The 26,235-nt window shown below is 35.9% G+C and overlaps 2 protein-coding genes across 3 annotated transcripts; both read right to left on the reverse strand.

Annotated features, from left to right (window-relative positions):
• Positions 1–8: 8 nt before the first annotated feature.
• Positions 9–2,694, reverse strand: LOC307133466 (prostate-associated microseminoprotein-like; the record flags this gene model as incomplete). The annotated part of the gene is made up of 4 exons (XM_079828550.1): positions 9–1,071; positions 1,160–1,268; positions 1,629–1,729; positions 2,675–2,694. 4 exons carry the CDS (start codon positions 2,692–2,694, stop codon positions 894–896), a joined length of 408 nt encoding a protein of 135 aa, XP_079684676.1. The 3' UTR covers positions 9–893.
• A 12,482-nt stretch (positions 2,695–15,176) lies between these two features.
• On the reverse strand, positions 15,177–25,927 carry LOC307133610 (uncharacterized protein). Of its 2 annotated transcripts, XM_079828740.1 has the most exons (6): positions 25,595–25,927; positions 25,456–25,502; positions 24,441–24,889; positions 21,693–21,747; positions 15,864–15,990; positions 15,177–15,733 (listed from the first exon to the last, which is right to left on the reverse strand). In XM_079828740.1, exons 3-6 carry the CDS (start codon positions 24,744–24,746, stop codon positions 15,676–15,678), a joined length of 546 nt encoding a protein of 181 aa, XP_079684866.1. In that variant the 5' UTR covers positions 24,747–24,889; positions 25,456–25,502; positions 25,595–25,927; the 3' UTR covers positions 15,177–15,675. The 2 variants fall into 2 exon arrangements, with proteins under 2 accessions (XP_079684866.1, XP_079684865.1); XM_079828739.1 differs by having other exon boundaries at positions 25,456–25,711.
• Between the last annotated feature and the right edge of the window lie 308 nt (positions 25,928–26,235).

Genomic DNA, 26,235 nt, shown 5'->3' on the forward strand with positions numbered 1-26,235 from the left:
TTAATGTTCAGTCATTGATCTTTATTAAGAGACAAAATATCAGTCTTGAATGGACATCAGTACTGTTTGTCATGGGGGATAAAATTATAGTTTGGCCGTTTTGTTTTAAATTATGATTAACATACAACGATTTAAAACTTAATTCAGGAAATAAAAAAAAAATTAGGATTTTTTTCGAATGTAAAAACCTCAATATTTAACATTACATACTTGAATGCATGGATTGAATAGTTTAATAGTTCCAAATAATAGTCAAACTGTGTGTGTGTTTGTGTCATTACAGTACAGTAGCTACTGGTCAAATGTTTTTTAATTGTTCAAAATAATTTATTTAAAATCATTCTAAATATTTAAAGAATCCTGAAAAGTCATGTAATCCACATAAAGCAGTTCAACTCTTTTAAAAAGACAATAGGAAACGTTTCTTGAGCAGCAAATGGGCATAGAATGATTTCTGAAGGATCATGTGACACTGAAGACTGGAGTAGGCCTAATGATGCTGAAAATTCAGCTTTGCCATCACAGGAATAAATTACATTTTAAATTATATGAAATTACTTTTGGACAGTATGTGTATACATTTTTATATGGGTGTGTGTCTGTACTTGTACTATCTTTGTGAGTATTTGACGCACAGAGTGGGTAAATTTAGGTCGGTCCTCACTTTCTGAAACCCCTTTAAAGACCTGTTTTGAGGGTCAAGATGGGGTTTAGGGATAAGGTTAAAATAGGTTAAGGGTAGGTTTAGGGTAAGAATTCAAGTTAGGCATTAGAGAAGGAGCTAGAGATTACATTGTGTCAATGAATGTCCTCACAAAGATAGATGCACAAGAATGTGTGTGTGTGTGTGTGTTATAAATTATATTTAGCATTTGTGAATTCAGTAGTGCAGTCTAGTAAAGTGGGTCGTTCTCTGATTTCCACAACGGCCCTTCTGCTATTCGCAAGCGGTTTTTCCCCCCAAACAGACAGGGAAGTTTATGGTTGGCCTTCATCACCACGGCAACTGTGCAGGAATCTGGTTTTCTAACGGCCTCGCACCAGGGCGGGTAATCGACTGGCTGCTTTCCACTAGAGGACAGCAAAGAACAATGAGCTTCAATATCAGCTGCCTATAGAGTGCTCGTAGTCATGCAAGTATGCGCTTTAGAAAACTTACTGTTCACAGCAGCCCACTCCAAAAGGCTCGAAACACACACACTGGAAACATTCGTCATTTATCCAGGCCTCCCCGATGTCAAAAACACGGCCTTTGTGTTCACAGCTGGCTGCAGTGAGAGTGACCATTACCACTTTAAGTAACAGATCATGTGACGTACATTCAAGCTACTTTTTATTGTTGAACTGAAACAAATTTTTACAGCATTTCTCTAACCCTGTTGAAAAAAAAACAGCATATGCTGGTTAGGTATGTTTTAAAACATGGCAGCTGGTTTAAGCTGGTCAAGTGTTGGTCATAAGAAACTAGCTCCAGCTCAGGACCAGTTTATAACCAGCTTGACCAGCTAAGGACCAGCATAAACCAGCTGCCATGCTTCAAAACTTACCTAACCAGCATATGCTGTGTTTTTTTTCTCAACAGGGAAGATCTGTGTTTATCTGAACCCTTTCCTTTTAGTCTAATTTACCTTTTGCATTGAAGTAGCATTCTCCACCGCCGGATACTCCATGACAGAGCTGGAGGATGTTAACCACGCAAAACACCGCTAGTCGCTTATTGTCTGCATGTCTAGAAGGAAAAATGGATATTTATTCTCAAATTTGAATGATATGATTCAGTTACTGTGAGCTACTTGTGATATTTTTTTGTAATTACAAGCATTTATATTCAATTAAAAGCACATCAAATAATGATAAGCCATTTTCTATTCCACTAATCGTCAAAAGGATACTGTAAGAATACAACATAAAGTGCTTGTATCACTCTTGAAATACTTTTATTGAAAAATAGTGTGTGCTTGTAGAAAAAAAAAAACTTTTATCTCTGTTTGGTATTGTTTGTGCATTGAGCAGAATGGCCTATTGCAGGACCATTAAAGTTTTGCTTCAGAATGCCAGATCAGATTATTATTACTATTGAATGCTGTATAAAAATAGCATACTACAAGGTGTTTACAAGACAATATTTCTCTAAAGGGGATTGTCTAACATTCCTCTGAAATATTGCAATATTGATTCTTATCTTATTCTCATCTTTTTCTTATCTATGTTACCAATTTGGCAGTATTTGACATAAAATGTGGCATATAGCTGTGTATTTGGAATGTATTACCAATATTATAATAAAGACATCTTGCTGGAGCGTTATGGCCCGGTTTCACAGACAAGGCTTAGATTAAGCCAGGGTTATACCTTAGTTCAGTTAGGACATTTAAGTTGCTTTTACAAACATGCCTTAGAAAAAAACAATGGCACTGACATAATTTGAAATATGTTGGTGCAAGTAATTTTAATTTAAAACAGCTCAATAATGCATTTTGGTCCGGGACTAAATAATCTTAATAATGACTTTTGAAAGTTGATTGGTCCTTTAGCGTTACGTTTTTAAAGAGATCATATACAATGAGTTTCTTACCTTTTCAGATCTGTCCGTGCTTCCGTCCTCTGTCCTGGTCTGGTGTTTTCTTTCAGGATGTGTGATGCTCAGAGTCAGACACACAGCAGCTTTATATACCTGCACCTCTCTCCTCTCATCTTCACCTCTCCCCCACTCTGTCATTTATGTTTAGCCTCACTCTATTCATTCTTTCTTTACTTTCTTTCTGTGCACACAGAATGTTTTACTGCTGATAAGAGGGGTGAGTCTAAAAAGCCTAAAGGACTGTTCTTATTTAAAGTTTTATATATATATATATAAATCCCCTAAATGACTATTCTTATTTAAAGATTTTTTGAATTATGTATTTATTTTACCAGTTCTTATTATATTATATTATATTATATTATATTATATTATATTATATTATATTATATTATATATTCATATTTTTTGAATTATGTATTTATTTTACCAGTTCGTATTGTATTGTTTTGTATTATATTATATTATATTATATTATATTATATTATATTATATTATATTATATTATATTATATTATATTATATTATATTTATATTTTTTGAATGATATATTTATTTTACCAGTTCGTATTATATTATATTATATTATATTATATTATATTTATATTTTTTGAATGATATATTTATTTTACCAGTTCGTATTATATTATATTATATTATATTATATTATATTATATTATATTATATTATATTATATTATATTATATTATATTAATTATATTATATTATATTATATTATATTATATATTCATATTTTTTGAATTATGTATTTATTTTACCAGTTCGGATTGTATTTTTATATTATATTATACTATATTATAAACATTTTATTTATTACATTATGTTATGTTATGTTATGTTATGTTATATTATATTATATTATATTATATTAATTATATTATATATTATTATATTAATATTTTTTGAATGATGTATTTATTTTACCAGTTCGGATTGTATTTTTATATTATATTATACTATATTATATACATTTTATTAATTATATTATATTATATTATATTATATTATATTATATTTATTTTATTTTATTTTATTATATTATATTTATATTTTTTGAATGATGAATTTATTTTACCAGTTCGTATTATATTATATTATATTATATTATATTATATTATATTATATTATATTATATTATATTATATTATATTATATTATATTATATTATATTATGTTATATTATATTATATTATATTATATTATTTTATATTATATTATATTAAATTATATTATATTATATTATATTATATTATATTATATTATATTATATTATATTATATTATATTATATTAATTATATTATATTATATATTCATATTTTTTGAATTATGTATTTATTTTACCAGTTCGGATTGTATTTTTATATTATATTATACTATATTATAAACATTTTATTTATTACATTATGTTATGTTATATTATATTATATTATATTAATTATATTATATATTATTATATTAATATTTTTTGAATTATGTATTTATTTTACCAGTTCGGATTGTATTTTTATATTATATTATACTATATTATATACATTTTATTCATTATATTATATTATATTATATTATATTATATTATATTATATTATATTATATTATATTATATCAATTATATTATATTATATTAATTATATTATATTTATTGTATTATATTATACATTTTACAACCACAATTACAAAAGAAAAACTGGCTTCAGCAACTCAATCAAAAACATTGCAGGTTTATGCTAAATGAAGTGTTGTTTCTAATTATTGTAGTTACACTATATTTCTTTATATATTTTCTTTCTATATTTGTTTATTGCTTTTTCAGTGGATATAACTGTAACAATACAAGACAGATGTCTGCTTCTGGTTTGCAGTTACCTCATACTTTGCCTTTTCAAAGGTCAAAGGTCACATGATGATATTTGACTTCACATCGAAGAGGTCACCCAACGGATTGTCTTTACATAGGCTACAGTATTGTCTCTGCATGTGCACAGATAAAACGTGCTGTTTTGTGTTACACATGACATAAACACATGCCTGAGGAACATTTGACGTCACTGATTGCTTTTGCATCCTTTATCCTTTCTGAGTCAATGTATTTAGTTGTCATTCATTAGTAAATATGGAAATCTGTTACAGTCTTTCTGCCTGTTTATTGTTGTAGCATTGAGATATAGATAAACTCATTAGTTCAGGAGCTTTCAGATAACAAAGTGTAAAGAGAGATGTCTGGGAAGACAAGATTGTGTTTGTCCAATTGTCTTTTATTGTCTGTCTTGTCTCAATTTTACAGCACTGCTAATGCAAACACACCTGCTGCACAGTATTGTTGTAGTACACACACAAACACAAACACATTCTGTTTTCATGTTTTATGGGGACTTTGCATGACATAATGATTTATATACTGTACAAACAGTATATTCTATCCCCTAACCCTACCCTTAAAACTTCCTATCTCAGAATACTTTCTGCATTTTTGCATTTTCAACAAACACTTAGTATTATAAGCTGTTTTCCTCATGGGGATCAAAAAAGTCCCCACAAGGACAAGGATTTCGGATATTGCCATCTTTGTGGACACACACTCGTTGGGTTTCCATGTTTAATAGGGACTTTGCATTGACAACTATTTCTTGTACAAACTGTATATTAATTTATGATTGTTCCCAGATGTCCCCACAAGGTCAAGGTTGCATGTTTAATAAAGTTTTTCATTTAAAATACAGTAGTATTGTGAAATTTTACAAAATATTAAGTCTTTCACATAAAAACTACATCACATTATTAAAAGGAATCTTACAGATTTTAATGTTCTATTCTGTTCTATCATACAGTATCAACAAACAGATGTGCTTTGGAAAATGTACATTTTTGATTCATATAATTGAGTAAAAGACTTGACTAGAAATATTTTTATGGGGCAACTTGACAAAGATAAATCAGCTCTGCTCTCATGATCTAAACCACATCTTGTATTTCCGCTTTACATCACATGCTCTCAATAAAAAGTTTCGATTTGGTTTGCAGACTTCAACCCCTGCCAACAAAGGTAAGTGTCTTTAAAACAGATTTTTTAAATGAAATCGCTTTCTGCTTGGTTTCTAAATATCTTTTCACTATAATGTTGCATTTCATTGAATGGATGAGACTAGAAAAATAATGTATTTTAGCAATTGCGAACAGTCACGGTACAGTTTAGAACCAATCAAACCTAAATCAGTTAAACCGAAATCTTAAAATGTTCTTGTTACAGATGTCTGAGGGAAATCAAAGCGAAACCCTTTATGGATTGGTTTTCTACAGTGATGGCAAAGTGAGAATCAGTCATTTTCAGGTGACAGCATCAGTTTGCACACTTCAGTCGGTCACACAAAAGAATGAAGTTGCTGATCGGTCATCAAATAATAGGGTCAAACATGATATCAGTTGAGTAGGGAATCAGACCATAATGTTGTAGTTAGTAGGGTGGAGTCTAAACAATAAATAAATATATGGCAAAATATAAGAGAAATACAGAAACACCTTTTTGCCATAATTTTCGAAAAGTATGTGTGACCATACGGTTGATATGTCTGTAAAGGGATAAATTAGCCAGATAGTAGACAGACTGAAGTGTGCAATTAGGGCCTTATGGAAGTGGATTATGAGGATGTCCATTGGGATATTTTATTTTTTCATCAAGCAGACATAAAAAAAAAAAGGAATTTAAAATGACCACTGACACTGATTATCTCTTCATCACGGCACCTGTTAGTGGGTGGGATATATTAGCAGCAAGTGAACATTTTGTCTTCAAAGTTGATGTGTTAGAAGCAGGAAAAATGGGCAAGCGTAATGATTTGAGCGAGTTTGACAAGGGCCAAATTGTGATGGCTGGATGACTGGGTCAGAGCATCTCCAAAACTGCAGCTCTTGTGGGGTGTTCCTGGTCTGCAGTGGTCAGTATCCATCAAAAGTGGTCCAAGGAAGGAACAGTGATGAACAGGGTCATGGGCGGCCAAGGCTCATTGATGCACGTGGGGAGCGAAGGCTGGCCCGTGTGGTCCGATTACACAGACGAGCTACTGTAGTTCAAATTGCTCAAAAAGTTCATGCTGGTTCTGATAGAAATGTGTCAGAATACACAGCGCATCAGTTTGTTGCATATGGGGCTATCTAAGCATTGTTGCAGACATGTACACCCTTTCACGGTATTCCCTGGTGGCTGTGGCCTCTTTCAGCAGGATAATGTGCCCTGCCACAAAGCAATAATGGTTCAGGAATGGGTTGAGGAGCAAAACAAGTTTGAGGTGTTGACTTGGCCTCCAAATTCCCCAGATCTCAATCCAATCATGCATCTGTGTGACGTGCTGAATAAACAAGTCCGATCTATGGAGGCCCCACCCCGCTAGAAATTGTATGTTCCCAGAACGTTCTCAGAATGTCCCTGCTGGTGTCTAGGATGTCACCTAGTACCGTTCCCAGAACGTTCCAAGGTGGTCATGATGTGGAGTTCTTTAAAGGTTTTGGGGACGTTATATGGAGGACCTTCACAGAACATTCAGGACGTTCTCGGAACATTTAGGGGACAATATTTTATTTGTAAATGATGTTGCCAGAACATTCTCAGAACGTCCCTGCTGGTGTAAAGGGCGTCACCTAGTGCTGTTCCTATAACGTTCCGAGATGGTCATGATATGGAGTTCTTTAAAGGGTTTGGGGACGTTAATTTGAGGACCTTCACGGAACATTCAGGACATTCTGGGAATGTTTAGGGGACCATTAGTATAGGACGTTCCCTCTAAACTACATTCCCATAACGTTTGCAGGAACTTTAGAATGTTATTTTTTGGTCCTATTTAGGTCCTTCTATCACGTTTAAGCCTTGTTTATACTCGATGCATCCGCACGAGCGCATTTTTGGTAACAACGCGCGACTCCGCATCCGAAGATGAACGAGTTCTAGGTGAATCTATAGCCGAGCATGACGTCTCATCATGCTGGCACCCAGTTTGCACATACAAATTAGGTGCTTATATTTACAAATTGAGACTACAAAGGCAGAAATAAGCCCTTTTAAATAAAGATCCATGTTTAATAAAAAATTTTTTTACGAAACTAAATGAAAATGTTTAGTGAAATTAGGAAATATTTAAGAGATCGTTAATTTAGTTGTATGTGTGCATATATTTTGTTCTCATGGCACAAGTAATATCAGGGTTTACTGAGTTTTACACAATTCTTTTGTAGTGTGGTTTTCGGTGAAGTGTACTAAAATAAATATCATCACCTGTGTACATTAGCCATAGATAGTAGACATTAGCCCACTTCTTCTCGACGCTTTTTCCTGATGGTTTATAGAATAATTACTCTGAGTCGTATAAACAAGGCTTTACTGAATGCTTTCAGAACATGTTTGTGTGCATCTACGTTACACTGAGCACTGAAAAAAAAGTGTGTTGGATTTACATGATTCAATTGTGTACATCGTTCCCACATGAATCAGTTAAGTTAAACAAACATAATTTGTTCATGTAACTTCAACATCACAGATTGAATACATTTGAAGGGATTTAATTAAGTTGTCTCAAAGTGAATTTAAATGGCTCCATGACATGATTCAGGCATTCAGTTTCATATATTCATTCATCCACTTCAAGTTCATATATTTTAATGTTACACAACTGAATCGTAATACTGCACTAGCTAGTTGACAAACTTTTAGCTAGTGACAGCACACATTAGCATCTTAAATGCTAATGTTACGCCCAGAGGTTCTTTTGTTGGGCCAAGCTCTCTTGTTGTTTCTCTCCCTGTCTCTCTCCCCGCAGAACCAGTATCACCACCTGATGTTACTAATTTGAGCTTTGCTGTGATTGGATGAAGGGAGAAGAGAGCATATTTAAACTGCAGCTACCTACAGAGCAGTGTTGGTGGTGGCTCGATGGTGTGCAATGGCTGAGGTCTCGTCTTCATCTCCAGACTGACTGTTGTAATAATCAAGCTATTAGTTTGATTTGTTGTATCTTTGTCTCAATTGTGTTGAGACTATTTGAGTAGAACATCTGTCCTTTGTCTCTTTGTTTACATCTATGATTGAGACTTCAAAGAGAGAAGTGACCTTTAATTTGAGTTGTCTATGGTAAATACTGATCTAGCTTTATTATTTAATGTCTCTATTTTTCTTTGTTGGGGTTAGTAGGAAGGTTTACATTTAAAGCTCCTTCAGCATAGCCATTATGACATTAGTTATTTTAGTCCACAGCCTAAGCAAATGCTCCACTCTTCTCCACAATAGTAACCCACTGTAATTTAAATTGTTCTAATAATTCCAACAATTGAATATTAAACACAACCAAGTCTCCCCCTTTCTCAAAAATACAAAAAATAACACTTACATATAAAATAACAACATTTACTCTCTCTTGATTTAGCATTATGCAAAGCATGCTGGGAACTGACAAGCCCCGCCCAGTTTCAGTTAATGCAACACAAATCATTCATGTAATCTCAACACAAACGGATTAAGTAAACTTCAGTTCGATATATATATTTAAGTGGATTGAACACAATCAAATTAAGTTAGGACAAAATGTATAGCAATTGTGTTGCTTTAGCTCATTTTAACTAAGCAATTCGAACAAGCAGTAAAAAATTTGTTTCAGTGAGCTGCTTTGCAAATGAGGGTCAGTAAAACGCAGGATTTGCACAAAAGTTGCTCTTCAAAGATGGATTTGCAATTTGCAAATCAATTTGCAAAGCAGCCCAGTGTACATTGCTTGATTTATTTCTGAAGATGCGATTTGTTTTCGCCCGGCAACTCATTTCTACTGCTTCTGTTACACTTTTGCAGGAACCAATCACAGACTGGCTTATCCACCTGGCCCGCTTTTGGAGGGATCACGATGACAGATAGAGAAGCGATGGGTCATTGCCCGTTGATCACGCCTCTTGTGGTCTGATTGGTTGAAGGACTATCCAATTGCGTACAGAGTCATTTGAATTATGCTTGTTTATCACGCCTCTTGTGGTCCGATTGGTTGAAGGACTATCCAATTGCGTACAGAGTAATTTAATTTATGCGCATTTATGCTCGCATGTGCAGTAGAAAATACAGAACAGACTCCCCAGACCAATGTTCAATCTTAAATTGAGCTTGGTCTGGTGATAGCCAGACAAGCGTGGTCACCCATCATGTCCAACTCATGCAACATTAGGACTAAAAAGAACAAGTTGTATCTTTACATTTTGCAACATTTTCCACTTTTCACCTTTTTTACCACTTCTGAGGAAAGAGGGACAGATTGACATCATTGTCTCCCTTGATTTAAGTGGGACAGACCCATTCAAGGTAGAATCATTGCGTTCTGTTTTTTTTTTTTTTTATATTATTATTATTATTATTAAAGGGATAGTTCACCCAAAAAGGAAAATTATGTCTTTGTTGACTCACCCTCATATTGTTCCAAACCTGTATGAATTTCTTTTTTTTCACAGTCATTCATAAAAACCGTAGACATGTGCAATCACCTACACATTGATTTCCCTGAAGTATCAAAAGAGGAGAGAGATGCTCCAGAGGACTTTTATGTGTTTGAAGGCCCCAATGCACCAACTGTAATTTATATTCCTCGTTTCAATATCAAGTATTGTGGTGATAAAGGTAATGCCCAAGTACTGCTCTGTGATTGCTGAAATCTTTAAATTGTCATATTAATAATAATAATGATAATAATACTAATTATTATTATTTACACGTTCAGGCATAATATTATGACAGGTGAAGTGAAACACTGATTATCTCCATCATGGCGCCTGTTAGTAGATGGGATATATTAGGAAGCAAGTTAACATTTTGTCCTCAAAGTTGATGTGTTAGAAGCAGGAAAAATGGGCAAGCGTAAGGATTTAAGCAAGTTTGACCAGGGTTTGTTGCATATGTTGCAATAAAAACACAAAAATGTCCCAGGTCACTAAAGACTTGAGGCCAGTTTGCATATGCAGAAGAGCCAAACATGAAAGCTCCCAACCTCCCTACCACAGTGAAAAGATCAAAGATCTAATGGAAAAAGCTGCAATGAACATCAACGATAACAAAGAGAAATTTCTGGGATGACACCACATTATTGTTCCATTTATTGATTCTAAGGAGCTAGTGGAGGTGTTGTGGAGCTGATGTCCTCTGAGAGTTCTCCGAAGGACATGGCTGAGCTCAAGGATATGTTCCAGAAATTCCCGGTAGATCAAAAAGAGCGAACCAATCGTCAAGAACAAGAGAATGCACGACAAGAGACAAGATGGAGGACCATGCAACATCAGTTTTGTTTACTGCAGGGAGAAGTGAGCCAGCATACCTCACTGGGAAATCCGCCACCTGGGGAGAGTGAGGGTCCAGACACTTCGTCCAGAAATTCTGATGGAGTTCGATGGCCAATTGCTGGGGGTCAATTGAAAGAGCCAAAGATGCAGCAGCTCAGAGAGATGGATGACATTGAGCATTATCTGACTACCTTTGAGCGAATTGCTACCGTGTGCAAATGGGCTCCAGAGGATTGGGCCATTCGACTAGTTCCTCTACTCACTGGCAAGGCCCGTGCGGCCTATGTGGCTATGGATGTGGCTGAAGCGAGTGACAATGGGGAGGTGAGAGAGGCAATACTGAAGAAGTATTCTCAGTGCCGCCGCTCCCATTACGCGCATCACGCGCAGCGCGTAGGGCACCAAGTGCTCAGGGGGGCACCACAAGAAAATGCTCTCAGCATCTGCTGAGGAGGCCGCCAGGCTGGCGGATGTCTTTGTGGCAGCCAGGCGAAGGACTGAGCCTTGGAGCATTGCTCATTGGAAGACGGCAAGAGACAAGCTTTCATATCGCAAGACAACCTCACTGCTAGAAGAGGGTAGGAGTGTGGGTGAAAGATTGGTGAAACAAACAGAAATGTCTAGCTTAACTACAGTGGGGACTATTAGGTGTTTTAGTTGTGGCCAGTTAGGCCATAAGAAACCAATGTGTCCAAACCTGAATAAAAAGCTTACCAATGTCTGTTATGTTCCACGGATAACGATACCCGAATCTCGCATTACTCCAATACCCAGTGATGTCACAATTCCTGTACAACTGAACGGTAAAAAGGTGATTGCTTTGGTAGATACAGGATGCACCCAAACTTTGGTAGAAACCGATCTTGTATCTGGATGTTCTATGGAGAGTGATTCCCCTGTTATGGTTAAATGCATTCATGGTGAAGAACGGTCGTATCCGACCACTAGGTATATTTAGGGGTTAATGAGCAATCTTCCCTAATGAAAGTGGGTTTTTGCATCAACACTGCCATATCCTGTGATCATTGGTCACGATTTTCCTGTGTTAATGGACTTACTGCAGCCAAATAATTCCTATAATTTGGTGTTAACTCGTGCAAAGTCTAAACAGAGCCAGGAGGTGAATGAGACAAACTCCTTCAAATGCCTTCCTTTTGATTACTGTGATATACCAACCCATCTAGTGAAACCAGTAAAGTCTAAAGTTGAAAAGAGTGTTTGGCACTGATTGACAAAGTGAAATATACCAATGCTCGTGTAACTCGTTGGAGTTTGGCTATGCAACCTTTTCATTTTATTGTATGACATCGGCCAGGGTCAGAAAACGTGACCGCTGATTTTCTCTCTCGCTTACCTTGCGAGAGTTTGGGGGAGGGGGAAGATGTGAGGATCTCATAAGTAACCCCTAATTCTTTTATAGGCCCCATGTTTGTTTGGTTTATATTACTTGTATACATGTTTATGTTTCTTATTGTTTGTATAAATATGATTTGTGGTTACCTTTTTCTGGTCTAAGTGCACATTAGATTAGAGATAAGACACCAAGAGTTTCTGTTTTATTTCTTTATTTAGAACTTATACATTAGCATTATGGTGACATTTTCATAGTTTACCTTTTGTCTCCTGGTTCATGGCTGCAGCATGGTTCCGGGGATGGGGTTTAAGAGGAAGTGCGGCCTTCTTATTCCTCATTTTATGCCATTCTGAGGGATTCTGGGTAATGTAGGCATATCCTATTGTCCAGTGGGAGCAGGGGGGTCATGGTTTCATTTGTTTATGTTGTTAAATGTATTGTATTGTTTATTATTTGTATTTTGGTTCTTGTAATATTTATGTTATTGTATTTTGATGTTTTATTTTCAAATGTTAAGATTTATTTATGTATTTATGTGTGTATGTATATACCCTGTCTATTCCCCTATTGCGAAATGGTTGAACCCTTCAGCATAATAGGATTCAGTTTGTCTGTTCTTTCAGTTCTGGTGAGGGACTTCCGTGAGGAAGGTCACCTGTAAGGTTTCTGCATCACAATATGGTGATGGCAAGTTTGAAAATAAAGCTTTAAATTGACGACAAGCAGTGTCTCCTGCCTTTGCTCTGGTCATGTCCTCACATTTACAATAACATTATTTAGTCATACTTTGTAAGCACCTATTAAAAAAAAAAATCTAAATTGTATTTAGTTCGTTTCGTGTGTGCGGGGCACCGGACAGGTCTGTTTTTTTTTTTAATGCACATGACTTGAGGCTGAGCTCTAATTGGCCTGTTCCAGACTCTCCCACTTTTGATTTTAGCAAATCAATATTGTTTTTATATATTTTGGCCTCATGTGATTGGACCGTTCTCGACTTTCAAGTAGGCGCAATTTCTCTTCTGCGATTATTTCAAATCGGTTTTAACTTTACAAAAAATCCTTTTACAAGGCATTCAAAATAAGAAATACATAAGTATCATGGAGCTTGGACGCAGTTGGCTAGCTGGATGTAATGTAAGTAATGCATTTTATAGAGTGGTGCAGGTATGACATCACTTTGTAGGTCAAAACACGGAAACGAGTTAGCATTTTAGCACTTCCGTGTTGACTAACTGTGTTGAGCTAAATAACAATGATTAGTTTTCTGGCGATGAATGGATCCAAACAGTTGCTCACCTGTCTAATAAAACACATAGGGCTAATATATTAATAGTCTTTGGTGTTTCCAGGGCTTCTACAAAATAGAAAACGGAAATCCAGGGTAACGCGGGTATGATGCCCTTCATAAGGGACACACATACACAGCTCGTGTCCTGATTAAAATGGCTTATTTCTTTGGATTTAAACATTATTGGAAACATTTGGGATAATGTAAGTACACAAGTGAACAAAATATATAACATTGTTCCAGTGGTTTTTGGATATTTTAATCCAAAAAATCTTACATATTGTGCCTTTAAAGGGTTAGTTCACCCAAAAATTAAAATTCTGTCATTAATTACTTACCCTCTTGTCGTTCGACACCCGTAAGACCTCCGTTCATCTTCGGAACACAAATGAAGATATTTTAGTTGAAATCCGATCGCTCAGAAAGGCCTCCATTGGCACAATGCACGGTTCACTCTCAAGACCCATAAAAGGTACTAAAGACGTTATTACAAAGTCCATCTCACTACAGTGGTTCTACAATAACTTTATAAAGCGACGAGAATAGTTTTTGTGCGCAAAAAAACCCTAAATAACGACTTATATAGTGATGACCGATTTCAAAATAATGCATCATGAAGATTCAAAGCATTATGAATCAGCGAGTCGAATCATGATTCGGATTGCGTGTCAAACTGCCAAACTGCTGAAATCAGTTGACTTTGGCGATCCAAACCGCTGAATCGACTCACTGATTCATAATGCTTCGAAGCTTCATGATGCCTTGTTTTGAAATCGGTCATCATGATATAAGTCGTTATTTAGGGTTTTTTTGCGCACAAAAACTATTCTCGTCACTTTATAAAGTTATTGTAGAACCACTGTAATGAGATGGACTTTGTAACGACGTCTTTAGTACCTTTTATGGGTCTTGAGAGTGTAAAGTGCATTGTGCCAATGGAGGCCTTTCTGAACGATCGGATTTCAACTAAAATATCTTCATTTGTGTTCCGAAGATGAAGTCTTACGGGTGTCGAACGACATGAGGGTAAGTAATTAATGACATAATTTTCATTTTTGGGTGAACTAACCCTTTAAATTATTATTTAACAATTACATTAAGTCCTGCATTAACAGTGTGATTCAGTTCGCAGTTAGCACCAGCCGCCACTGGTTTTAATCATCGTCATCGTTCAGATAAAAACTTGATTTTCTCAGCTTTTTGCTCAAAATGTTGCTTTTTTGATTAAACCATATTCAAGTGTTGTTTAAAAAAGAATGCAAGCAACTAGAATAAAAAAGGTTTTTTTGTTTTTGTTTAAAAGCAGATGGTCTGTTCTTTCTTTTGGTATATTGCATGTTCAGATATATCCATACAACTAAATATTCTGGGGGCCATGACATTTTTGTGAAAGTGATCAAAAACGCTGGTGCTGGCTGGCAACTTTTTTCAAAAACGTTGGCGGGGAAAGAGTTAAAAGATTTTCTCCTACAGCCTTTGGCATGAAACATGATGCAACAGTTTGGACTTCAGCCTATATAGCCTAAATATTCTGTAACCAAGTTGTAACTCTGTCTATCATTTTCACGAGTCCTTCGGTTCCTCACCTGCATTTGTGTCATCACAGACTAGTGCATCAGAATCAAACAAGAAAGAATATTTTGAAACATTTTTGCTGTCGTTTTTATATTAGTGTTGTTTTTTTTTATTATAATATTTTAAATAAACATTTATTAATATTATACTTTACACAGGGAAAAGGTTTTGAATAGAGAAAAATGTCATGGGATTAACATGAGCACCCCATATCCCAAAGATACTGCAACTATCATGTTTAGTCAATGTAAGCATGCTTTCATTTTATATGTAAATCCAATGTTTTTAAAACCCACAAAAAAACTGACCAAAAAAGCAGTTGTTTTCTGTGGAGACTGAGAGTTTTCATACTTTTGCATATTCATTTAGCAGATGCTTTAAATCAAACCAGTTTACAGTTCAGCAATAATAACAACCTTATTATGATAGGAGTCAATAATTCTAAAGGTTGGCCAGAAGGGCTCCCACCGAGATGCAAAGTTTAGTTTCTGGAAGGAGTGTATAAATCCATTATTTTAAAGCTGTGGAATGGTTGCTAACCATGCAGCTACACTGAGCTAAACTTTTCATTGGGAAACAACCAAAACTGGAGTTGTTTTGTTTTGAATTTGTGGGCAAAGATCACTGAAAAAAAAGAAGAAGACAGATATTCAGATGAAATCAAACTCTGAGCTCAAGATTAATTCACATATCTTGGTGACCATGAATCAATCCATATCTGTAATCAAAAAGAAAAATTTCTTTAAAAACTCACTTTATGGTAGGATCCAGCTCTTCTGGACTAATCTTCACATAGGCACAGACTGGACTGACGTCCTGAAGTAGCTGTTTAAGGCCATTAATTCCTTCCATCCACTTTGTCCTTTCACCAGCAAAAAGACCTGAAATAGAGCAGAGGAGAGAATTAGCAACACCTGTTTTGTTTGTTCTTATATATTTGCCTTATGGGAGTTAAAGTGAACTCTTTGCCCATCCAACTTTAATCTGCGAGGGATTTCAAAATAGGGTACAACACTTCTGAGAGACCACAAGGGGGTGCTAGGGGGTCAGTAAAAATATACAAATTTAAGGAAATAACCTGTTTAAAGGGATAGTTCACCCAAAAAGGAAAATGAATTACTCATGTCATTCCAAACCCGTAAGACCTTCGTTCATCTTCGGAACACAAATGAAGAGATTTTTTATGAAATCCGAGAGTTCTCTGACCCCTCCACAGACAGCTATTTAATTAACACTTTCGAGGTCTAAAAAGGTAGTAAAAACATTTAGTTAAAATAGTCCATGTGACTCAACCTTAATTCAATTCAACCTTTCAACCTTAATTTAATGAAGCAACAAGAATACTTTTTGTGTGCCTTACAATTTTAGTTCTGGCCTGTGCTCGTCTCCTACGCTGTTTACGTTGTATCCCGCACATGCGTCGTAGTGCTCACGTGAACAGCAGCGACTTCCGTAGATCTCGAGAGCACTGCACTATTTATAACGAAAACTGCATAGGAGACTGGCACAGGCTAGAATGAAATTGTTGAATAAAGTCGTTATTTTTGTTTGTTTTTGAACACAAAAAGTATTCTCGTCACTTCATAAAATTAAGGTTGAACCACTGTCACATGGACGATTTTAACGATGTTTTAAAAACCTTTTCTGGACCTCCGAAGATGAACGAAGGTCTTACGGGTTTGGAATGACCTGAGGGTGAGTAATTAATGACAGAATTTTCATTGTTGGGTGAACTATCTCTTTAACATAATACAATTGCGGTTTCATTCTTTCTTTTCTAAGATTAGTGGATGGAAAATATAATATTTTAATTAGTTTAATTAATATAAAAGCTGTAAATAATAATCATCATCATTTAAATGTTATTAATGTATGGATGCTAATATACGCATGTGTGTGTGTGTGATTAATTTATCATTAATATAATATAAAATACTTGGTAACATTTTACAATAAGGTTGTATTAGTTAACAATAGTTAATGCACTAGTTAACATGAACAACACCTCTGTTCAGCATTAGTTCATCTTTGTTAACGTTAGTTAAAGGAACACTCCACTTTTTTTGAAAATAGGCACATTTTTCCAACTCCCCTAGAGTTAAACAGCTGAGTTTTACCATTTTCGAATCCATTCAGCCGATCTCTGGGTCTGGCGGTAGCACTTTTAGCATAGCTTAGCATAGATCATTGAATCTGATTAGACCGTTAGCATCTCGCTCAAAAAAATTACCAAAGAGTTTCGATATTTTTCTTATTTAAAACTTGACTCTTCTGTAGTTACATCATGTACTAAGACAGACGAAAAATTAAAAGTTGCGATTTTCTAGACCGATATGACTAGGAACTATACTCTCATTCCTGCGTAATAATCAAGGAACTTTGCTGCCGTACCATGGGTGCAGCAGGCGCAATGATATTACACAGCGCCTAATATCATTGATATTTTGTGCTGAACACAAAAGAAGACATTTTGAAGAACGATTGCAACAAAGCGGATAGATCAACCATTGACTACCATATTATTTTTTTCCCTACTACGGTAGTCAATGGTTGCTCTATCTGCTTGTTAACAAACATTCTTCTAAATATCTTCTTTTGTGTTCAGCAGAACAAAGAAACTCATACAGGTTTGGAACAACTTGAGGGTGAGTAGATGACCGAATTTTCATTTTTGGGTGAACTATCCCTTTAAGTGTAGCGGTGATACAACTATGGCCGGATCTAAAGCCCGACTGAAACTGATTAAGAACACTAAGTCTCCAAATAGTGCATAAGCTGCTTGTTGACCAACCTCTCCAATATTTTAGAGAGACAGGGCAAAATGTAAATGGGTCTATAACAATTTGGATCGGAGTTCTCACCCCCTTTAAAAAGTGGGGTTACAGCAGCAGATTTCCAATCCCTCGGGAAAACACCAGTATGGAGAGACAGATTAAAAATGCAGGTGATGGGCGCTGCAATAATTTAAGATGATTTCTTCAAAAATAATGGATCGAATTCATCCAGTCCAACAGATTTATGAACATCCAGGTTAAGCAATTCCTCAAGTACCTCGGTCCCTTGTATCGACTGAAAGGAGAAAGAAGGTGAACCTAAGGCAAGTGAATGCCTAACAGATGCCGAATTGACTGAAGAACAAGTAGAAGGACATGCACAACCGGCATGTTAAATTGATCAACCATTTTGGATTTATCTGTAATAACAACACAGTCATATTTAATTACCGTGGGCAAACGGGAGGTGATATTTTCATTTTCCATTATTTTGATGGTATTCCAAAATTTTCGGAGATTATGACCGTTAAGTGATGTTTGAAATAACTTGATTTCGCCTGTCTAATAGACTGAGCACATTTATTTCGAGTAGCCCTGTATGATTGCCAGTCAGAGATATTATTAGAGATCTTTGCTCTACGCCATAGAGTGTGTTTCTGGCCGCCATAGAGTGTGTTTCTGGCGAATAAGCTCTGATAAATCTGATGTAAACCAAGGGCTAAGACATTTTTTTACTCTGATCTTTTTAAGAGGGGTTAAAAACAGTGCTGAACAAAGATTTAAAATATGCCCATGCCTCTTCTACTTCAGGAATAAGCCCAATTCTGTACCATCATATCAGACAGGTCGTTCAAGAAAGCCTGTTAAATTGTTTCAAGAAGCGTTTAAAAACAAACACTGAGAGATTTCTTAAGGTGGTGCCATTACGAAAACAAACTATATTACAGTGATCACTAAGGCTTTGACAAAGCAGTCCAGATGTATACCTCTCTGGCCTATTAGTAAGAATTAATACAATTAATCAAGCAGATTCCATAATCTTAGTGTTATATCTTGTAGAGGCCTGCACAATCTGGGACATATTTAGTGCGTCCAGTTGTAATAGTAAAGATGATGGGGGATCAAACATATCCCAGTTCAAGTCACCCAACAAAATAAATTCAGAAGAGATGTAAGGAGTAATTGTTTCACTTAAAACAGTCAAAGCACATGCAGGGTCGGAGGGCGGCCTATAACAACCAGCTACAGTAATAAACATTTGTTTAGATAAAACAAGCATTAAATCAAACTGTTTAGCAACAGATTTGGATGTAATCACTGAGCATTGTAAATTATCCTTACAATTGACAACAATCCCCACCTCTGGAAGTTCTATCTTGACGAAAAATATTGTAACCATTGAGACAGCAGAATTAGAAATGGATTTCTTAGGTAAATGTATCCAGTATAAGGTATTACATAGGTATTATTATACACCAATGCAACTTTTTAGAATGGGTTGTCTGATTGATAATAAATGCTAGAAATGTAAACAAGAAACTGGCACATACATTCATGCTCTCTGGCACTGTTCAAAGATTCAACCTTTTTGGGAAATTGTGTTGAAATATCTTGGAAGATGTTTGGGACTTGACCTCCCACTTTCATCAAGGATTTGTCTTTTAGGAGATAAATCTGAGATTCCTCAGATTAAAAATAACGAGTTTTCCCTTGTTACTGTGGGTGTGATCACGGCAGTACGATTGATACTTAGATTTTGGAAAGATATCCAATGTCCTTCACTTAAAATGTGGATTGAATCGATGATAGAGAATGTATCATATGAAAAAATGTTAGTGAAAATGAATGGAAATCCCATGGATGTTGACATGTGGGAGAATTTTATTCAGACTGTTACTTCAGGCATGGATCTATTATCACTCACCCTTTGAAGTGACTTGCTTACCCTGTTGTGCATTTAAGTGTAATTTCTATAATTATTATTATTCATTATACACTCTAAAAAAAAAAAGCTTCTATATGGCACCAAAAATAGTTCTTGGCTCGTAATCATAGGGGCTATATAGCACCAATTTTGGTGCTTCAGTGGTTCTTCAGCGGTTCTTCAGAGGTGCTATATAGCACCTTAGTCAAAGAACCGGTGAAGAACCTCTGAAGAACCTCTGAAGAACCTCTGAAGAACCACTGAAGCACCAAAATTGGTGCTATATAGCACTAAAAAAGGTTCCCCTATGATTACGAGCCAAGAACCATTTTTGGTGCCATATAGAACCTTTTATTTTAGATTGTAATTACTTTTGCTTGTTTTGTTGTGTATATCGTGTATTTAGTTATTTATTTATTTATTGTACTGGTATGTTTTATGAAGAAAGAAAACCAATAAAAACTTCATTTTCAAAAAAAAAGAAAGAAATGGATTTCTTAAAGCTACAATGTGTGACTTTTTTAGTTTATTCTTAGCTAAAAACACTTAGTTCTTTCAAAAATATATGTGCTCATTAATGTATATTTACTTCTTTCAAGTAATAAAGTATTCTCGTAAGTTTATAATATGCCATTGAAAATACATACGGGTGAGGGGTTTGAATGCCGGTCGCCATGTTGCCCCTCCATCTTGAAAATACATTAGCCAAAGAGGGACATACCCGTAAATTCGCCTTTCGCGTTTTAACACTCGATGGCACCGTGTCAAATGTGGATGAGGTCGAACTGGAAGCCATGTTAATCTAGGACTAAATCGGCCACCGTAGGAGTTCAAACGAAATCGGAATTGAGAGGAACAGAAGCTAATATTAACTGGATGGTCATATACCTTTTCACCGCTAGATGGGGGAAAATATCACACAGTGTAGCTTTAAGCCATGATTCAGAGATGAAAATAATATGCAGTATGAACGTATGCAGTAAGCTCAGCAACTTTAGGGAGAAGACTACATCTGTTCAAATGCATTAGTCCTTTACGATTATAAAAACAGTCAAAAGTTAAAGAATGAGTAGATTTGTTTGTCAAAATATCCAAAAATGAACAATCAAATGGCCCGGGATTTGGTTGAATATTCCCAGACATCAACAGCAAAAGAATAATAAAACATCTCTTTCTAAACAATTCCATGGTAAAATCCTTATTAACAGTCTTACTAGGATGATATGGCACAGAAAAATTTATGGTCCTTTAAGGCCATAATGCTGAGTGTACGAATAAAAAAAAACATAAGCATGTTGAACATGATAAGCAGCTGGTTGAACATGTACTACTGCTGATGTAAATGGAGTAGGCAGAACTGCAACTGGGGCCTGGCAATTATTAACTTTGACAGAACTGCACAAATAAAACAAACAAAGTGCAGCATAGAAATAGTCTTCCTTTAAAAGTTAATAAGCAATCCGATAAAAAGCAGTTCTGAAACCGTGACATTTTAGGATCCAGTCCGTATGAGCCTTTTTTTTTTTTTTTAAGTGGAGTGTTCCTTTAATAAAAATCCAGCTGTTCATGGTTTGTTAATGTTAGTTCACAGTGGATTATCTAATGTTAACAAGATTTTAATAATGCATTAGTAAATGTTAAAATTAACATTAACAAAGATAAATAAATGCTTTATAAGTGCAGTTCATTATTAGTTCATGTTAACTAATGTAGTCAACTAATGTTAACTAATGAACTGTTTAATTTTAGAAAGATGTCTTATAATATAATGCAGAATAATTTTCTCACTCAGTATAAATTGGTCTCTATACCTGAAAATATAGCTGCCTTTAAAATTCAGTTTACTGTATATCATTTTTGGGAGTTCTTGCATATTTAAACATACCATCAGTGTCACTCTTGTCTTTCTCCACGGCTGTAAAGTCATTATTCAACCCAGCCTATGAAACACACAACACAGAGGAGATATTAGAAAGGAAAACATTATAGCATTTCCTACCTAAAACACTCCCTCAGCATTATGAGTTGCTTAGCAAGTAGGAACCAAAACAAAACAACCAAACAAATGAATGAATACATAAAATTGCTTGCAACTTATAACTGAACTATTCTTTCCTGTACAGTAAGCGATTTCTGAGGGTACATTCATACTTGTAGTTTAGTTTGCTTAGTTTGTTTGGTCCAGACCAAAAAAACAACAAAAACAATTCAGTTCTGGTCCGCTTAGCATTCAGATTGGCATTTTTATCACCAAACCTAAAGATACCGGACCTAAAGACATAGGGATACGTTCACAACCTGATTGGTCAGCTTTTATGACATAGTCTATTACCTATTTTGAGACGGAACTTACCGAACATCCAAAACAATGCTTTGTGCTGGGCTAAATGCGCTGGCTATATGTGTGTAGCCTACATATGATGGTATTTTGACCAGCTGAGAACTCGTGAAGAGCTTATGAAACATGTAAAGAAGTCAAACAGCAGCAGGAATCCCTCTGTCACACACACAAACTATCTGCTGTGAGGAGACACGGTTCTGAAAAAACAGTTATGCGCAAGCATTCTGTCCTTTTTAGGGTATCATCTTCCTGTTTTTGGTTCGTTTACATGTCTTTGCTCCGTGTTGCATTCATATATCATTTAAACCGCACCAGAGTTCATTTGGAAGCGGATCGTGACCCATCTTTTCAGCGGTCTCGGTCCAATTGTTTGGTGTGCACCAGATATCAGATGGCAGGGTTCACACTTATTCAAATGAACAGCACTAACAAAGCAATCGCACCAGGATTACTTTTAATCGAACCAAACATGCCAAGAGTGAAAACACTCTGCGAAAGTGGATCGGACCGAGCACCACAACACACTTGCAGCCAATCAGTAGTAGGGGAATTGTCCACTCATGATGGTGGAGGAGAGAGAGTAGAAATAGAAAGAGAGATGGCTGAGAGACAAAAGAGAGAAGGTCAAAGGTTGAATATATCACTGGAAAAAGAAGGGTTATGATAAGGCAAGAGCTTTAGGAACTGTGTTAATATTAGAAAAGCTTTCCAGCAATAGAGAGACCTAGGCGGGAAGGCCTGAAATTTGACGCTGAGGTTGCGTTGTTTCTGCTCCATACATGAGTAACATTAGATTTGCTATGTTTGTAGAACCAAGAGATGCTGTTGCTGTTGTGTTAACTATAATAACAGGACAGTTTTGAGTGTCAGTGTTGGTCTGGAGGTGCTGCCGACTAACAACAAACTCTTGCTTGTATATACTCTTCTGTAGTGTATGTTCATTTTGGTTCTTCCTTGTCATTTTCGCAGCATTTTATTTCAACCACCATTTTTAAAATTCTGTTGCTGTGCTTGCAGTAAGAGCTGTTTGCTATTCGAATCTAGCCTGGATGCCAGCCGAATTTAGCCCGTCCCACAACATTTGAGTTTGGGAAATTCGGTCTGGACTTGATCCGTTGGGGAGTAACTATGCCCCAACAGGAGCTGTTCGGACCAATCAAATTGTCAGGGCGGGCTTTATACGATGATGGACAGATGATAAACAGTTACGTAAGCATTCACGTCACCAAAGAGAGCGAGGAGAACTTGTTCGTATATGCATTCACCTTTACTATTTCTCTCAAAAATGATGATCGTGTTGGTAAGTACTCAGTGTATCCTTAAATTGTTTTTACAACACCGGCAAAGATCGTTTACACTCATCTTCTTCTACTTCTTCTAGCGTGAGTGCAGTTGACAACTATGCGTCGCTCCATTGCTCTGATTGGTTCTAGGTCCATCCAATTGAGGTCTTTCCTGGTTCGGTTGAAACACGCCCCATAATGACAGCCCAAAGGAGCAGTATCAGACTCATATTCTGACTAGAATTGAGTATGACAATGTCAGGCTAATTCGAATCAACAATGGAGTATAACAAATATGACAGATTGACTGATGACAAGGTTCAGGCTTGGAAAGTTGTACAGTCCGACGTCACTGGACTAATTTACCTAAGCTTTATGGTACTTTAGACCAGTGTTTCCCAACCTTGGCCATGGCACGCTTTAAAAAAAAAAAGGGTGCCATGACTTAAAAAAAATTTTTTTTTGCACCCCTGCTCTCGTCAGACAGCACCCTGGCACCCTGGTTGGGAAACACTGCTTTAGACCGCGATAGAAACACAGACAGCAACAGGTCTGGGGGAAAAAAAGCCCTGGGAAAAAAGTTACTAGGACAAATTGTTCTGGGTAATTTCGGTGGAAACCCGGCTAATGAAAGGGGTTGTGTCTTTGTTTGGGTTGCATTTAAATATCAACCGTTTTTCTCAGAAATCGCTTACTCCACCTTTAAAGACTGATTAAATGACACAATAATGGTACGCTGATGTTGAATCAACGTGTGTGGTTACTTCCAGTTCAACAGGTAAGTTGTTAGTTGTTAAACCTGCTCAGGCACCTTATCAGTGCCTAGCCCAGCATATAAAAATCATCCAAATATTATACAACACAGTATCATAATGTTATTACATTTAGATATACAAGTACAAGCACTGAACCAGGAGAAGTAATATTGACCGTACACCTATCCTGCCAGTACAATATGTGTGTTGTAAATATTTAAATTTTTTCCTTATGAATATAATATTTTACTCACCACTGAATCCTTGCATGCTTTAACCTCGTTGTTCTTTCCCTCATTAGCAGAGGTTAAACTCCCGTTCTCCTCCTGAAGTGCCTTGACCTCCTTCTCTGTGTTGTCCATCTCCGTCTGTGTATACTGAATTGCTAAATCGTAATTTTCTAAACCCTGCACTGCTTCTCTCACCGATGCCTCTACGAACTCCATTTCATTTGTTAGTTTGTTTTCCAACTCCTTTTTAAGATGCACATATCCCAGCAAGCCTATGGTCATAACTACTGATAAAATCAGGATCAAGGGCCAGCATGACTTTCTCTCCATGGCTATGTCCAAAAGATTTTTTTAAATATTAAAAAAAAGTTTTTAATATAGTCAGTTTTTAGACAGTTTTAATATAGTCCTTTATCTGTCTTCAGTCGAAGTAATAGACATGCATGTATATGATGAATATAGCCGTTTGATCTCTAAAACAGAGAAACAGGAAAAATAATTAATTTACAGTCATAAAGACACCTTTTTAAAAACAATGAATTTACAGTTGACATTTAAAAAAAAAACAATCAATTTACAGTCTTAATGACACATTTAATAAAACATTATTTGAATGATTATAAACCTCAGTCATGGGTAAAGTGTGAACCAACTGCATGTATATGTGGAGGTATATCCCTTTCCATACTTTTGTGAATTTTTTTACAACTCTGCCAGACTTTGCTAAGTTGGTCTTAAAGTGCCACAAACCCCTCTAAAAACAGAAAACAGAACAAAACCAGATAAGACCAGCAACCCACTTAAGGCTAGTTTAAGATGTTTTCCTGCCATCTGGAGCCATACACCCCAAACAAAAGATGTGCACAAACTGAAATGTAAAACAGTGAAATGCTGTCCTGAAGTGAATTATTAACTTGTAGTCTAATATTTTTAATTATTTGACTAACATAGCAGAAGATTATTACACATTTCTTTAGATTATTACACAAGAATTACACAAGATTATTACACAAGAAGTGATGAGTGCAATGAAACCTACCTTTGGCAAGAGCAGTACGCACACAGTGTTGTTGCTTCAAACAAGGGCTGGTTGGGAGTGGACAGACATTAAAATTGGCACTCATTGGACACAATATCATAAAAGAAGCAAAAAACCCAAGAGTAAAAAAAATGATTACCTCGGTACACCTATCTTTCTCTACTATAATCTTTTCTTTTCCTTCTCAGTCATTCACATGTGACTAGTCTAACCAGTTAAGCAACAAATTCATTTCTGGTTTTATCTTTCTATCAATGACAAGTGACCTATTTACGAAATCAAGTTGGTTTCTTGTGGCCATCTGACCATAATATAGCCGTTGGCCCTGTTTGTCTAACTTTTTTATATTGCTTTTTATTGCTTTACATGTTTCAGCAGTGTTGAATTTACATTTATGAATGTAAGCTGTATTTATGAATATCCTTCCTCAACCTGCAATAAACCCTCTCATTAGAAGGATATTTACATAGTAAAAACCGAGTGTGACAATGTAGAGGAGAGACTGCAGAGCCAGTGGGTGGAGTTTGAGCCTCCAGCTTCCGCTCTTTGGAGGTAATGGGTGGAACTTGAAGGTCTAGCCACACTTTAACCCATAACCCTAAACCTAATTAGGTCAAACTCCAGCCATTAGCTACAAAGAGGTGGAGCTGGAGGTCATTTGGCTCTGCAGTGAGCACCTGTAGGGGTGAACAACGCTTCGGAGTTTGACGCTTTGGGAGTGAGAATGGGTTGCAATAAAACTTATTTTGTAATAACTGTAAGTAATACCTTCACACAGGG

Source organism: Gobio gobio (genome assembly GCF_949357685.1).
Source record: "Gobio gobio genome assembly, chromosome: 11".
NCBI classification, from domain to species: Eukaryota; Metazoa; Chordata; class Actinopteri; order Cypriniformes; family Gobionidae; genus Gobio; species Gobio gobio.

What these genes read in the sequence shown, in the direction of transcription:
- LOC307133610 (XM_079828740.1), bottom strand. Translation starts at nt 24,746, where the DNA reads ATGGAGAGAAAGTCATGCTGGCCCTTGATCCTGATTTTATCAGTAGTT. An exon ending in AAGCATGCAAGGATTCAGTG is followed by an intron (nt 21,748 to 24,440) that starts GTGAGTAAAATA and finishes TGTGTTTCATAG; the next exon opens with GCTGGGTTGAATAATGACTT. An exon ending in GAGCTGGATCCTACCATAAA is followed by an intron (nt 15,734 to 15,863) that starts GTGAGTTTTTAA and finishes CTTTTTTTTCAG; the next exon opens with TGATCTTTGCCCACAAATTC.